We start from the raw sequence: 14,232 nt of genomic DNA on the forward strand, positions 1-14,232 counted from the left end.
GACAGCCCCACATTTCTGGTTTGATTCAAGCGCGGTCTCAATAATGGCAGTTTCAGATAGAGTCTGATCTTCAGTGCTATAATTCTTCCTGAAGCCTGCTTGCTCTGGTGGACATGCTACCCGAACAAGTAAGTGGTTATATCTTGTTAAGGATTAACCTTTCACGGTCCTTGAATGGGACAGGTAGCAGCGGTATTGGCCTGTAACTCTGGGATGTGTCTGCCCTTGTTGGGTTTTATGATGGCGAAAATATTGGCCCTCTTCCAGAGCTTTGGAATCCTGAGTAAGGAGAGGCAGTAAGACATGAAGCTGCAACAGCTCTGCATGAATGTTATCAGCCCTTCCGGTCTATGTAGACAGGATGATCACCTTAATGGTACAAATAAGAATGCAGACAGGATGGTGATGTTAAACGTCAGACACGGCGCAAGCTTCTTCGGCAATGAGCGTTTGTTAGAGGGCCATTCCCTCTGAACCTGCTACTTTAACAACTGCAGGGCTGGGTCTTTCCAGTTCCTGCCCGATCTGGTTCACATGTGGCATATTTTGACTGATTGACTTCTGATGTTTATTTTGCATCGATGGCATCTTATCATTCTTTAAATCGAGTCAATCGATCCATTTATATATTCGTGCTTTTCGTTTGGAAGAAGGAAGTTGTAAGAAAACTATGATTTGAGAAAAAACACCTGCAAAAGGATGGCATTTCAAAATAGCAATTGAAGCTTATGGGTGTTTTTTCAGTGTCCCACATTGTATCAAACCTAAAGAGGAAGTAGGAGGAAGTTCCTGTTGTTGGACAATGTTCTTACAGGCATGTGACCATGTCAGGTAGGATGAGGTCATTAATGGAGATAAGTACCTAATTATATTTGGCTTTAAAGGTGATCGGATCAGGTGTCACGTCAATCCCAGAGGTTGGCTGCAATGCATCTCCAAGCCGTTTGGCCGCGAGTCTTCATCGTTCCACATACAGCCGTGGGCAAAAATATTGGCACCTTTGCACTTTTTTTCAAATAACTCACAATTTTCTCTAAAAAATAAGTTGAAATTGACAAAAGTATTTGGTCTCCACAATTCTTTATTTCACTATTAATATTACAGAACCTTTGTTTTTGGTTCAGAACTTAATATATCCTTTAAAATCAGAGAATAAAAAGAAATGGTATTGACAAAATTATTGACAACCTAGACTTAATATTTGGTAGCACAACCTTTGGACAAAATAATGCAGTCAAGCACTTCCTATAGCCATGAATGAGCTTCCTACCCTTCTCTACTGGCAGTTTGGCCCACTCATCTTGTGCAAACTGCTCCAGTTCTCGCAGATTTGAAGGGTGCCTTCTCCCAACTGCTGTTTTCAGATCTCCCCACAGGTGTTCAATGGGATTTAGATCTGGACTCATTGCTGGCCATTTCAGAGCAGGCCAGAGTTTTGTCTTGAACCATTCCTGGGTGTTTTTTGAAGTGTGTTTGGGGTCATTGTCCTGCTGTAAGACCCATGACCTTCGACAGAGCTTTCTGACTGGGTTGAATATTGCGCTCCAAAATGCCTTGGTAATCTCCTGATTTCTTGATGTCATGCACACATTCAGGGCACCCAGTGCCAGAGGCAGCACAGCAACTCCAACACATCACTGAACCTCCTCCATGTTTGACTGTAGGGAATGTGTTCTTTTCTTTGAAGGCTTCATTTTGTTTTCTGTAAACATAGAGATGATGCGCTTTACCAAAAAGCTCTAATTTGGTCTTATCTGTCCGCAGGGCATTCTCCAAGAAAGATTTTGGCTTGTTCAGGTGTGTTTTGGAAAACTCCAGTCGGGCTTTCTTATGTCTCTCTCTCAGCAGTGGGGTCCTCCTGGGTCTCCTACCATAGAACGCCCTTTCATTGAGTTGGCGACGAATGGTGTGAGTTGAAACTGTCGTACCTTGTATCTGAAGGTCAGCTTGAACCTGCTTGGCAGTTGATTGAGGTGCTTTCTCCACCATTCGAACAATCATTCGCTGCAATCTTCGATCAAGTTTTCTCTTGCGGCCACATCCAGGGAGGTTGGCTACAGTGCCATGAGCCTTAAACTTCCTGATAACATTGCGTATGGTGGACACAGGAACATCAAGGTCTCTGGAGATGGACTTGTATCCTTGAGATTGTCCATGCTTGGCTTCAATCTTGTGTCTGCCTCCTCAGACAATTCTCTGGTTTTCTTTCTTTTCTTCATGGTCATTGCGGTACACACAGTGACACAAAACAGCAGAATGACTCCTTTTCCATTCAAACTGGTTGAATGAGTGATGTTTATATTGCAGGCACCTGCAACTCTCACCACAGGTGAGTTCAATTCCAAAGTAAAGGAGAATCACCTGCTTGAAATCTAATTATTTCTAACAACTTCTAATAGGTGCCAATAATATTGTCCGGGCCATTTTAGGATTTCTGTGTGGAATAAGCTAAGATTTAGTTGGTTTTTTTTCGGCTTTTTTTTTTTGTTCCACTGCGAGCACAGGTGAGTTTGCTGTGTGGCACTTGTAATCGTTCTTCCTCCCTGTTGATTTCACAGACCTATTCCTTTGTGTTTCGGGGATGGCGAACATGACGGACGCTCACCGACTTTTCCTGCAGTACTTGATGGTCCGTCCTTGCGTGGAGGCTCATGAATGCAGGAAATTGCAAAACGAATGCTGCAATTCATTTCAAGGTACGAGGTGGAACTTTACACACTCTGTGCCTCCTGAATGTTGATGCAAACAGGTATTACCTTACAAACAGTTAATGCTTACTTGATGCTGGTGTTTTGTGAAAGTGTTTGGTTAAACATGTTTGAAGGTGTGTACTTTTTTTTTTTAATTCAGTGTTAACCTGCCCGTTGCATTAGAACACAATGATCTCGACAGCCTGGAGAAGTTCGTTGAAACGATCAACAGTAACCTCATTCCCCTGGGTTTCATTGAGATTCGCCAAGGCTTTTCACAGGAGGGCAACAAAGTGTACGCACTGGTAAGGTGATAAATCGGTTCATCAATTTAATTCCTTATTATATATCACTCTTCTTCTTTTTTTCGTAACAAAATCTCAAAGCCTTTCCCCAAAAAAAACCAGAGTTAAGAAAGAGCAAACTGTGAAAAAATGCTTTATTAGATTAGTCTCAGACGGAAGTCTCTCCTCAGTGAAAGACACATGAAAGCCGCTTGGAGTTTGCAAAAAAACACCTAAAGGACTCAGACTGTGAGAAACAAGATTCTGTGGTCTGATGAAACCAAGATTGAACTGTTTGGCTTCCGTCTGGCCACTCTCCCATAAAGCCCAGATCGGTGGAGTGTTGCAGTGATGGTTGTTCTTCTGGAAGTTTCTCCCAGCTCCACACAGGATCTCTGGAGCTCAGCCAGAGTGACCATCGGGTTCTTGGTCACCTCTCTTACCAAGGCCCTTCTCCCCCGATTGCTCAGTTTGGCCGGGCGGCCAGCTCTGGGAAGAGTCCTGGTTGTTCCAAACTTCTTCCATTTAAGAATAATGGAGGCCACTGTGCTCTTGGGAACCTTCAATGCAGCAGAATTTTTTTTTGTAGGCTTCCCCAGATCTGTGCATCGACACAATCCTGTCTCCGAGCTCTGCAGGCAGTTCCTTCGACCTCATGGCTTGGTTTTTGCTCTGATACGCATTGTCAGCTGTGAGACCTTATATAGACAGGTATGTGCCTTTCCAAATCATGTCCAATCAATTGAATTTACCACAGGTGGACTCAAATCAAGGTGCAGAAACATCTCAAAGATGATCAACAGAAATGGGAGGCACCTGAGCTAAATTTCAAGTGTCATAGCAAAGGGTCTGAATACTTATGTCGATGTGATATTTCAGTTTTTTCTTTTTAATAAATTTGTAAAACTTTCTAAAATCCTGTTTTCTCTTTGTCATTATGGGGTATTGAGTGTAGATTGATGAGGCAAAAAATGAATTTAAATGATTTCAGCATAAGGCTGCAATATAATAAAATGTGAAAAAAGTGAAGGGGTCTGAATACTTTCTGAATTCACTGTATATAGACCTGTTCGACCCTTGACACCCATTAAATCCAACCTTCTTTTGAAACGTACACCTTTGACCTTCGATCCCATAGACCTTTGGACTCTATTATAGACTCTTTAACCTCCTATAGACCATTTAAACCCCATACAAACCTTTTAAACATCATACAAACCCTTTAAACCCCGTACAGACCCTTTGTACCCCTAAAGCCTTATAAACCCCTTTGAAGCCCTCTATACCCCTTGACACTTTAGACCTCTCGGACCACTTTAGAACCTTTAATCCCTAAATACTATTGGAATAAACACTTTAGACGCTTTGAACCGCTTAAGACCTTTTAATCCTTAGACCATTTCATCCCTTTGTTTGATCTTTAGACTATATAGACCTTTTAAGGTGCTTTCGACACTTTCGTCCCATATATATATACACACACACACACACACACACACACACACACACACACACACACACACACACACACACACACACACACACCCTATCGCCCCCAACTACTACTATTGGAATGTACCCTTTAGACTTCTCAGATCCCATAGACCCATTTGACACTTTAAACCCCTACAGACCCTTGAGACCTTTACATCCTTTAGACACCTGAAATCTGTACACCATTTTAGTCCTTTTCTGACCCTTTAGTCCTTTTACGACCCTTTCAACTCCTTAGACCTCTTTGCACCCTTTAGTCTTCTTAGACCCTTTACATTTGAGAGTCTTAAAGGTGTTCAAGGGTCATTTCACTGGATAACAGCTAATGGAACGTTTTTCACAAATTCAGGACCCCCTCAACCTACATACCATCGTTTTCACTGTGCAAATATAATTGTGTTGTCATACCTTATAGCCCCCCACCCCCCTCCTTTAGGGTTGTAGTTGCTATGGTTTGGCCGTGAAGAACAAACGCATACACTCTAAAATATTTACAAAATGCACCCCAAATATGACCACCCTCCATTGGGAGACAAGCATTTGTCCCACTTAGGACTATTCATTTATTTTGTCTTCAATGATTGTCATGTATTGAAGGTTTTTTTTGTACCACTTTCAACCAACACCAAATTGGATTATACCACTTTCAACCAACACCCAAATTGGATTATACCACTTTCAACCAACACCCAAATTGGATTATACCACTTTCAACCAACACCCAAATTGGATTATACCACTTTCAACCAACACCCAAATTGGATTATACCACTTTCAACCAACACCCAAATTGGATTATACCACTTTCAACCAACACCCAAATTGGATTATACCACTTTCAACCAACACCCAAATTGGATTATACCACTTTCAACCAACACCCCAATTGGATTATACCACTTTCAACCAACACCCAAATTGGATTATACCACTTTCAACCAACACCCATGTTGTATTATACCACTTTCAACCAACACCCAAATTGGATTATACCACTTTCAACCAACACCCATGTTGTATTATACCACTTTCAACCAACACCCAAATTGGATTATACCACTTTCAACCAACACCCATGTTGTATTATACCACTTTCAACCAACACCCAAATTGGATTATACCACTTTCAACCAACACCCAAATTGGATTATACCACTTTCAAGCAACACCCAAATTGGATTATACCACTTTCAACCAACACCCATGTTGTATTATACCACTTTCAACAAACACCCAAGTTGGAGAATACTACTTTCAACCAACATGCACATTGTATTATACCACTTGCAACCAACACAGATCTGTACCTGTTTCATCGGGAGAGTGTAATGGTTACAATGCTGTTGCATTATGTTTTTAAATACTATTATTTCATTTATTTTCTCGACAGGTAAATACAGCAGAAACGGAAATCACACTGATGGCTTCTGATTACACGGAGAGCGAGTTGGAAGTGTTTAAGACAATCGTAAGTGATTTGTTTTTTGGCTTTCAACAAATGAATATGGTGTTGATTTATGGTGCCGTTGTTTTTCCAAGGATAAAAATTACAAATTTATTGAATAGTTGAGAAGTTCATTTGCTATCCTGTGCATTATCGGCATTAAGGTTTGGTAGCCATTTATCAACAACCAGAACAGCCCAAGGACAGCAGTTTTGCCAGATGATGCCTCGTATTTCCTCCTTATAAAGCTCTTTTACTCACTCCTTCCACCCCTTCAATCTTCCACTCATTCTTTCCACTCCCTCAATACTGCTTATTCGCCTCAGAGCATTCTAGACCCTAACAGCTTGTCTTTTTGGGCTGCAGTTGGAGCAAGTCGTGGTGTCCAGTGACGGGTCTGTGTCCTCTGTGCGTGTGCTGAACCGCTCTGACAAAATCAAGGGCAAGAAGATAAAGAAGGATGAGGTGCAAGTTCTCCTGCAGCGAATGGTGCAAGATGGTTGGCTCTTTGACGTGAGTTTGTGTTGAGATTTGAAGGACTCATTCCTGGTTTGCCAACAGAATGATCTGTGTTTTGAGCATTCATATTCGACAACAGGGATAATAGAGGGGACTCTTCGCCTAACTCCATACATCACATTACATTAGTTATTCGTGCCTGTTGTTTGTGTCCTTTATGACGTCCTTGGAAACAGAGGTTTTCCTGTTTGGAATGATTTTAAATTTTTTCACTGCCACACAGGCGGAGAAAGTAAAGAAAATTACCTTAGTACTCTGTTTCTAATTCATTGTTCGGGATGAGGTTTCACACAATTTGCCAAAATTCAGAGCTAACTGTTCGTTCATGTTCTGATTTGTGTTCTAGTTTTCAAGATATGAAATTCATTGGGTCGGATCCCTGACTGGGCCACTCAAGGACATTTATTACTTGCGAAAATCGAACATTTTTCATCTTTTTGTTCCTTAGCCACTCCAGTGTAGCTATGGCTGTGTGCTTCGGGTCGTTGTCATGCTGAAAGGTGAACTTCCATCCCAATTTTAGCTTTCTTGCAGAGAGCAGCAGGTTTCTCGGAGTTTTCTGTGTTTTCCTCCATCCATTTCCCCTTCTATCCTGACAAGTGCCCCAGTCCCTGCTGATGAGAAACATCCCCATAACATGATGCATCCACCACCATGCTTCACAGTAGGGATGGTGTTCTTTGGGTGATGCGCTGTGTTGTGTTTGCACCAAATGTAACATTTTGCATTTAGGACAAATAGTTCCATCTTGGTTTCATCAGACCACAAAACTTTTTGCCACATGGCTTCAGAATCTCCAGAGTGGTTTTTTGCATACTTCAAATGGGTGGGCTTTTGAGTAATGGCTTCCTTCTTGTCACACTGTCGTACACGCGAGACTTGAGGAGTCCTTTGGATATTGTCACATACATACAGTGACCAGTCTTTGCCATAAAAGTCTGTAGCTCTTTCAAAGTTGCTGTTGGCCTCTTGGTGGCCTCTCTGATCAGTCTCAATATTTTGCTTGGTGATTCAGTTTGGATGAACGGCCTGATCTAGGCAGGGTCTTGGTGGTACCATACATCTTTAACTTCTTAATGATTGTCCTGACTGTGCTCCAAGGGATATTCAAGGCCTTTGAAATATTTTTATACCCATCCCCTGATCTGTACCTTTCCACAACTTTATCTCGGAGGTCTTTTGAAAAGGGCCTTGGTGCTCATGGTTGTCTTGTTTGTGAAATGTACTACCTAGCAGAGGTAACCTACAGGAACACCTAATTTTATTCTGAAAAAAAAAATCTGAATCCCCACAATGTAACACAGGTGGAGGCCAATTAACTTGGTGTGTGATTTTGAAGGTGATTGGTTACACCTGAGATAATTTACATTTGCTATTATAAGGGGGGTGGACACATCCAACCAAGATGTTCTAGGTTTGTATTTTTTATTAATTCTCTGAAATTTGTAGAATTTGTTTTTCACTTGGAAGTTCTGTGTTACAATGTGTAAATAAGGGTGGAATAAGTCTGATTTACGGCAATTTAATTTCAGGCCATAAGGCAACAAAAGGTCAAAAATTTGAAAGGGGGTGTACACTTTATATAGGCATTTCTCCTTTTTCCTCCAGCACTAGAATGTTCGACGATGACATCACACTCTAAGTCTAACCAATTGTGCAGCGCCGTTGCATCGCCCCATCACTCCTCAACCATTCGTCCTTCAGGGCATGGCCTCACGGCCATTCTTGACGCCCATCGAGAAGATTTGGCTGGGCGAGTTGTAGTGTCTGAGTACCGTCGGCGATTATGTTGTTTGTAATTACGTGCCGAGTGCGTCGCTGGCCGAGTAAATGTTTTGTAAGAACAAAGGGAAAAATCACAGGGGCGTTTACACACTGGGAATTTATCCTTCATGCCCTATATAATTAGCATTGCTCCACCCCTCACATGGAGACACATATACACTTACACGGACATTCGGCCCTAACTGACGGTCTAAAAAAAAACAAACAAAAAAAAACTTAAATACATCGAGGTGGCTTCACGGCATACGGAGCACGCTAAACATACACAATTCTATCTGGACTAAGGTATTTCATTACCTACCCCCACACACGTAACATTATGTTAATGATGATGTCTTAGGTGCCTTCATTATGACGTCATAAATTGACAAGTAGAATGCTTGATCCGATCGGTATGAAATTTCTTGTGTGATCTAGGGATAAATTGGTCAAAAAAAATTGATGACATCATTGGGGGTCGGCAGCCATATCTTTATGGCATAGCCCATAGGGCAATGCGGTCTGGAACAGCGTTTGTCTGTTGTCCGGTGTATGTATGTATGTCCCTCACAAACACCCACCAATCAGACCTGAGGTTCTGGTCACCTGATGGGGAGAGAGGGGGGGTGGGGGGGGAGGGGCAGCAGATCCTCCACTCAGCAGATTCAAGGCTGTAGTATGGACTATCCACATGGACTCCACTGACTCCACAATAACCACTGACTTCACTGATTTACTCACCTGCTTTAACCTCACTCAACATGTCGACTTTCCTACCCATATCCGTGGTCACATTTTGGACCTTGTCTGCTCCACTGGATTAAATTTGCACCATCTCTATGGCTCCGACCTCACCCTCTCTGACCACTTAGCCATCACTCTGACCATCAACATCCCCGCCCCAACACCAAGGCATTATCGCACAATCAACTTCCGTAAGCTAAACGCTCTTTCACCTACCTCATTCTCATCCACCCTCTCTGAAAAAATGTCCACTTCTCCCTTCATTGACCTCCACACCCCTTCCGACCTCACTGACTACTACAACCACACTCTCTCCTCCTGCCTTGACCAGCTTGCGCCTGTAAAAACCAAAACAGTTTCTTTCACCCATTCTGCTCCCTGGTTTACCCCTGAACTCCACCTGATGAAAACTCGTGCTCGCCAACTTGAAAGACTCCGCAATAAAACGGGTCTCACAGTTCACTCCCAAGCCTACAAGGACCACATACAACACTACAAAGATGCCCTCTCCCGCGCCCGCTCTGCCTACTACTCTCAAATTATCCACTCTGGCTCCGGAAACCCAAAAGCACTCTTCTCGACAATAAACAAACTCCTCCGCCCCCTGAACACCACCACCCAGTCATTCACAGTAGACAACTGCATCTCCTTCCTCTCTTTCTTCCAACGCAAAATTGACAACATCTACAACAGCTTGACCACCGCCGCACCCGCTCCCCCTCCAACCACCTGCCCCCCCTTGTCCTGCCATCCCCTGTCTCGGTTCTCCCCAATCTCTCCTACTGACCTCTCTGAACTCCTCATAGGAATGAAAACTGCCACCTGCACTCTTGACCCCATCCCCTCCAGCTTTGTCAAAGCCTCCCTCCCTGCTCTCTCTCCACTTATCATTGCAACAATAAACTCCTCCCTGTCTACAGGCATCGTCCCACCTTCCCTCAAAATTGCTGCTGTTACCCCCATTCTAAAAAAACCTGGTCTAAACCCTGACACCCTAAACAACTTCAGACCCATCTCCAACCTACCCTTTCTGTCAAAAGTTTTGGAACGCGCTGTAGCCACTCAACTCAAACATCATCTCTCTGCCAATAACTTGTATGAAACATTCCAATCCGGATTCCGCTCCAACCACAGTACTGAAACTGCTCTCCTCAAAATCACCAACGACCTTCTCCTCTCCTCTGACGCTGGCAACCTCAACATTCTCGTCCTCCTCGACCTCAGCGCTGCCTTTGACACCATCGATCACACTATCCTCCTCACCCGACTTGAATCCACCTTTAACGTCACCGGCACTGCCCTCTCTTGGATTAAATCATACCTCTCTGACAGATGCCAGTTCATCTCCATCAATAACTGCAAATCCCCCACTGCTCCCCTCCCCCAAGGTGTCCCCCAAGGTTCAGTTCTTGGCCCCCTCCTCTTCATCCTTTACCTGTCCCCGCTCGGTCACTTAATCCGCCGTCATGGTCTCCAATTCCACTGCTTCGCCGATGACATCCAGCTTTTCATCTCCACCAAGTCCGTCTCCACCGACACCCACTCTATCCTGACAAACTGCATCACTGAAATAAAATCCTGGCTTCAAATCAACTTCCTCAAGCTTAACTGTGATAAATCTGAAATAATCATCATTGGCCCAAAAACGCTCACAAAATCCACCCATAACTTTGCCCTCAACATCGACGGTATCCCAGTATCCACCTCCCCTCACATCCGGAATCTTGGCGTCATCTTTGACCAAACCCTTTCCTTCGACAAATACACTAAACAGATCACAAAGTCAGCCTTCTTTCACCTGAAAAACATTGCCCGTCTCCGCTCATCCCTCTCCTCCACGGCTGCAGAAACCCTCATCCACGCCTTCATCACCTCCCGTCTGGACTACTGCAATAGCCTCCTCTATGGTTCACCCTCAAAAATCACCAATAAACTCCAATACATTCAGAACTCCGCTGCCCGTCTACTCACTCATTCCCGGACCCGTGACCACATCACCCCCGTCCTTTACAAGCTTCACTGGCTCCCCATCCCCCAGAGAATCCAGTACAAAATCCTCCTCTTGACATACAAAGCCCTCCATAACCTGGCCCCATCCTACCTGGCTGACCTCCTCTCCAGACACACTCCCACCCGCAACCTCCGCTCTGCTGGTACCAACCTCCTGACCCCCTCCATCCGGACCAAATTCAGATCCTGGGGGGACAGGGCCTTCTCCATCGCTGCTCCCACCCTCTGGAACTCACTACCTCACACCATCAGAGACTCCTCCTCACTCACCACATTCAAAACATCACTAAAGACCCACCTGTTCAACGCTGCATTCAACATTCAACCCACAGCATTTAACCCCTGACTATCTCTTCTCCTTCTCCCTCCTTTTGCTTTAAATATTTCCCTATTGATTCTTGTCTTGTCTTTTTGATTCTTGTCTTATATATATGCCGTATATCGCTGCTGTTTGTTTTCTTGATTCTTGTCTTTTTGCAATTGTTGTTTTCATGTATTGTTATGCATTATGTTTTCCACTCTGTCAAAGCGCCTTTGGGCTTCTGGAAAAGCGCTATACAAAATAAATGAATTATTATTATTATTATTATAGTACATGGGCTTATGTTGGGAAACCAAAGTTTGTGGACCGTTTTGCTAGATTCTTGGCAACTAGGCTTAAATCACTCTAAATAGCATATAAAATAAAAAAATTGCTGTTGCCAAATTTTCACGACATCTTCATGGTGGCCATCTTGGATTTCAAGATGGCCACCATTTCGGACCTATTTTGCCTTATATCTCACTTATTAATCAAGGTATCAGCACAAGAATAGTGTCCTTACCCACATTTTCGGGGTCAAGGAAGACAATGGTGATAATCAAATTTTAGCTGGATGGCCAACATCTTTATAATTTCAAGATGGCCGCCATTTTTAATCAAAGTATGAGCAAACATAGCCTAGTGTCTTAGTCTGAGACAATTGATGAAGACTAGTTGTGGTGGCTAGCAACCATCATAGACTTAAGCCTTTTCTGAAAGCAATGCTACAGTTTGTTAATCAGTTTGTTTCATCAAACAACTCATATCAAAAATCCAAACGACGGGCTCTCTACTGATCAAACACAATGTCATTCCCAATAGGCTGGGCATCAGTGTTACAGCATTTCTCCAAATCAGCATCACAGTTACACAATTCGGTACAGACTACATTCCTAGCTTTGCATGAACACCTGCGTGAACACAATTTGCTAGGACTCTTTGCAGCTCGTCCACAGCCACAGCGAACAAGTTGGAGAATTGAGGCTGGAGCAATTGCAACCTGCGTCAGGACTGGTCTCAATTCGCCTCCAACAGTTTCCCATCCCAAGGTGTTTGGGTCGATCACAGTTGGATTTAGAGTTAGATCTTGTGCCCACGTGTGTATACACCAAATGTCAAAATCCGTTCCTGGATGGCTCCTGCAATGGCATTGCACACCTTTGACACTCGATCATATGAAATGCCAACTGCACATTTGTGCAACAATGTTACAGCTTTCTGACTCCGAAAGTTATGGTACATATAGAGCGACATTCCAATAGCATATGGACTGTCATTCATTTGCCGAAATGACGACTCTGGCGTTTTTGGCACGAGTGAAACCTGTCGAGGTGACTTGCATTCTCGAACCACAGTCTGCGATATTATCATGCATGTTTTCCATAGTTCATCGGCTCGTGATGCAGTTGTAGCAGCTTGTGCTCCCTGAATTATCCATCGGATGAGAGTGAACAACTCACATGGAATATCCGAATCATTGTAGTCCAGTAAAGATCCCTGAAATGTCCATGCCTTTTCAACATCTCTAGAGTGAAGAATGGATTGTCGTACACAGTGCTCGCTTATCCCACTAAAGGGGCGTCTATAAGACCCGGGACAACCGCGACGCAAGGACACTCCAGCGACACTTACTGTGACATATAGTCCTGTAGTTTGAATGGTATGTACGCACCTATATGCTGGACTTGCTTGCTTTGCCTATTGATATCGGTCATTTCCCATGTAATACTCCGATTCTGATGTCTATTGCATGAATGTATTTTACAGGATGTTACCACAGATCTAAATGATATTAAACCTACCCAAGGTACAAGTCGTGTCTGTGGTTGATTTTCACGACATTTAATATCATTTAAATCTACGAAATGGCTGAACACAAGATGATCATGGTACCGATCCTCGACGCCGACGCACAAGCCGAGGAGTCGGGGTCGGAGTTCACCCACTGGCTCAAAACGCTGGAGAATTATTTCGCTGCGCATGAAACCGAGCCCACCGCCGCGGTGAAGCTGTCTGTGTTACAGTCGAAGGTCCATCACCGCGTTTACCGGTGCATTGCTCGATTTGAGACGTACGCCACTGCTCTGGCCGAGCTAAAGCGAATATACATAAAGAAACGGAGCGCCGTGCTCGGCCGGCATCAGCTCTCTCAGCGGCGACAACAACCATCGGAATCGATCGATCGCTACGCACAGGAGCTGCGACACCTCCTTGCGGACAGCGCTCAGGAGGTACGGACACACGAGCAAGTTCAGGATGACGTTCTCCGAGATTCTTTCGTCTCTGGGATCAGCTCTGGAGCCTTGAGGCTCCGACTCTTGGAGACCGCGGAGCTGACATTCACGGAGGCACTACGGTTGGCTCACGTCTTTACAGATGCCCGTGAACAATCTACCGCTTATGACCACCCACGCGTCGTGGCGGGGACTTCTCAACTCGCGCGACCGGAGAGGGTTACCGCCAAGGATATGGGGGAGGACTCGACCACGGCCGAGTCTCTGGGTGCTCCTGAAGCGGACTCGGCTTCCGGCCTGACTACTGCTACTGCTGCCCGGCCACGGCCTGAACGGTACGCGAAGTGTTATTTTTGTGGGAATCGGCAGCACCCCAGATTAGAATGCCCGGCTCGGGAGGCAATATGCCATCTGTGCTCCACCAATGGCCATTTCGCGAAGGTCTGCAAAAAGTCCGCGCGAGGTACGCGAGCCTGCGCGGCCTTGAATGGGCTTATCGCTGAGCCAACGGACTACGCACCGAGCGGAGCGCCCCGCCCGGCCTTGATGAGCGTATCCCCTCCTCGTGGGCCCCTGGCTGCACGCTCGTCCTTGGTGGGGGACATCGGGCCGCCTAAACAACTGGCACGACCACGACCACGACCGGCCGCGGAGCGATCAGCCTTGGCTGGCGTCCGGACGCCCACCTCCAACAAGCAACGAGGTACTGCTTTGGAAACTCCTCTGGATTCGCAGCGAACGCTGCACG

The 14,232-nt window shown here is 44.7% G+C and overlaps 1 protein-coding gene across 7 annotated transcripts in view; it reads left to right on the forward strand.

Annotated features, from left to right (window-relative positions):
- Window positions 1-14,232, forward strand: part of NSMCE1 (NSE1 component of SMC5/6 complex) — a 47,747-nt gene that overhangs the window by 8,441 nt on the left and 25,074 nt on the right. For all 7 annotated transcript variants that reach the window (XM_068126902.2, XM_078785721.1, XM_078785722.1 and 4 more), the window contains 4 exons: window positions 2,559-2,696; window positions 2,874-2,995; window positions 5,859-5,936; window positions 6,279-6,425. In XM_068126902.2, coding sequence (XP_067983003.1) covers window positions 2,582-2,696; window positions 2,874-2,995; window positions 5,859-5,936; window positions 6,279-6,425 — 462 coding nt within the window. In that variant the 5' untranslated portion in view covers window positions 2,559-2,581. The remainder of the gene's footprint in view (window positions 1-2,558; window positions 2,697-2,873; window positions 2,996-5,858; window positions 5,937-6,278; window positions 6,426-14,232) is intronic.

Source organism: Myxine glutinosa, chromosome 10, assembly GCF_964187855.1.
Source record: "Myxine glutinosa chromosome 10, kmMyxGlut1.1, whole genome shotgun sequence".
Classification (NCBI taxonomy): domain Eukaryota; kingdom Metazoa; phylum Chordata; class Myxini; order Myxiniformes; family Myxinidae; genus Myxine; species Myxine glutinosa.